Below are 2,429 nucleotides of genomic sequence, written 5' to 3' on the forward strand. Positions count from 1 at the left end.
CTTCCAACTGATATACAAATTTAATTAAATTAAAAAATTAATTGTTTTGTTGTTACAAAAAAAAAAAATTAGTGTGAAGTAAAAAGAAAGAAAATATTTTGATATATATGTAAACGAAAAAAAAAAATCAATTCTCTTTACAAAAAATAATAAGAAGCAAACAAAACATGAGGCTCGATGAAAGAGAAAAAAAGTCACTCACAGTAGATGGGCAGGGGGGTCGATATGCACTTTTTGATTATATTTTTAAATTCCAATTGATTGGGTGGGTGAGGGTCCTGAATTGTACCCCAAAATTCTTGTGGCCTCAAAAGCGGTGAGCCAGTGGGTACCTCTTTTTCTGACTGCGGACTGTAGACTGTAGACTCCCTTATCAGTCCGTATACAGGCACTAATTCCATTTCGGCTCACAATGTTCTTGTATACCGTGCCGCAGCTATGTATTTATATTATACATGCATACCACAACAAACCTCCTTATTTACATAATAAATACTAATTTAATTTTAATTACAAAAAATAAAAACTGAATTGTTATTAAAAAAAAATAGGAAATTAATTTATAATTAACAAAAAACCACTTGGAAGTAAATATAAAATAAAATAAAATACTCTTTTGGGCTTTAACACTTATCTTAAAGATAGCTTGGGTTCAAATTAAAAACTTTAATATTAAATAGAAAATAGAATTTTATTTAAATTTTATAACATAATTGACTCTTTTCTCAGGGCGGGTTTCTAGACAATCAGAAACAGACGACACTTTACTACTAATAACACTTAAACTTAATTAATAGCTATTTTACAAATGTAATAAATTCTAGTTAGAAACCAAACTAACCAATTACACAATCTTCCTTTGATGATTCTTGATATCTTCTTTTCTATAATGGTATGTCTAACTCTCAACAATGGCTTCCAGTACTTCCTGCTTCTAGCCGACAGATGTCCTCTCACCAGGCCAACCAAACCAAGAGTACCTTGTTTCCTCTCTTCAATTTTCAACATTCTCTCGTTGATCCTACAATAATCGATTGAAGTACAATCGCTCTCCTTTACTTGCTATGATTTACGATGTAAATATTTTATTGATAATTGTTATTTTCTTCAATTTATGCTTTTTCTATAATTACAGTAGAGAAATAACAAAAGTTGAAAAATTTCAGTCTGTGTTCTCAACACAAACAATTCAACGGATAAGTTGGAAAGACGCGCACCGCCATCTTGTCTTTGAACGATAAATTTTGAGATTTCATATTTTACCAAAAAAAATTGGTTAGCTTTTTTTTAAGTTTAACACTACAAATAAACATATTGAAATGAAAGATCACATAAAACCTACTAACAATCATTTATATAAAAAATAATTATTTACTCATAAAAGATGATATTATACTAAAAATCAGTTATATATAAAAAATAATGATTTACTCATAAAAGAGCATATTACAATATATTATTGTATCTTTATTCTAATTCCTGTAGTTAATATCGCTGTATGAAGATTTTTGGGAGGAGATTGTGTACTGGCCTCTTCGCTACCTTAAATGGAGGATAATGCAGATGAGGAACAATGCCAGAGGTGATGCCCGGCCAGAATTTCAGATACCGTCTATCAGCGAGATCAGTTTTCATCTCAGCCTGATTCTACTTTGGCTTATAAACACACTCATCAGTATTCCCAGCATTCTTGTCTGGGCCAAGAACTACAAGTAATAATACATGTCCTCTTCTTGTGGTTAAATATATTTTTAGTAATTAATTTTTTTAATATCATATAAAAGAATATAAGTTATTTTTGAGGAAAAGATGGTCGAAGGTGCGGTCAGCAAAAATACTCAAATAAACAAAACTTATTTGTGCCAACACTTCGACTTGAATTTCAGGCCTTCATCAGAGCTGAAAACAAAAAAAAAAACGATATAACAATGTTAATTTAGAGAAACATAAAAAGAAAATAATAATAAACAAACTTGAAAATGTACATAACAGTAAATTAAGTAGATAGTAGTTGATAATAATAGGAGATAAAATATAATATTGTAGAGGTAAGAATTATACAAAATAAATGATAAAAAAAAAATTAAAAAAAAGAATGTTCAAGTAAATAAATAAAGACATAAACATAATGTAAGGTGCAAAAGAAATTGTGAATGACGATTCATGGAATTAACATAATATGATATATAAGTAATGTCTAAAAATAATGAAAAACAATTTTAATTTATGGAAGATTGCTGATTGACCATGTGTATTAATAAATGGAATATGGTCTGGGTGCGGTCAAATTAAACTTAAATAGTAAATGGGTGTACTATTTGAGTTTAATTTGACCGCACCCAGACCATATCCCATTTATTAAGTTTAATTTATTTATTATCAATTTATTTATGTTGATATCTAATGTAATCAATTTATGTTGATATCTG

The 2,429-nt window shown here is 28.6% G+C and overlaps 1 protein-coding gene across 1 annotated transcript in view; it reads left to right on the top strand.

Moving 5' to 3' along the window:
* The window catches only part of PGAP1 (GPI inositol-deacylase), a gene marked incomplete in the record, with an annotated part of 49,588 nt that overhangs the window by 37,834 nt on the left and 9,325 nt on the right, over positions 1 to 2,429 (top strand). The window contains 1 exon segment of the mRNA XM_067049340.1: positions 1,486 to 1,712. Within this exon segment, the coding sequence (XP_066905441.1) occupies positions 1,486 to 1,712 (227 nt within the window).

The sequence above is a fragment of the Halyomorpha halys genome, unplaced genomic scaffold (genome assembly GCF_000696795.3).
Source record: "Halyomorpha halys isolate HHAL.00 unplaced genomic scaffold, Hhal_1.1 Scaffold141.1, whole genome shotgun sequence".
Taxonomy (NCBI): domain Eukaryota; kingdom Metazoa; phylum Arthropoda; class Insecta; order Hemiptera; family Pentatomidae; genus Halyomorpha; species Halyomorpha halys.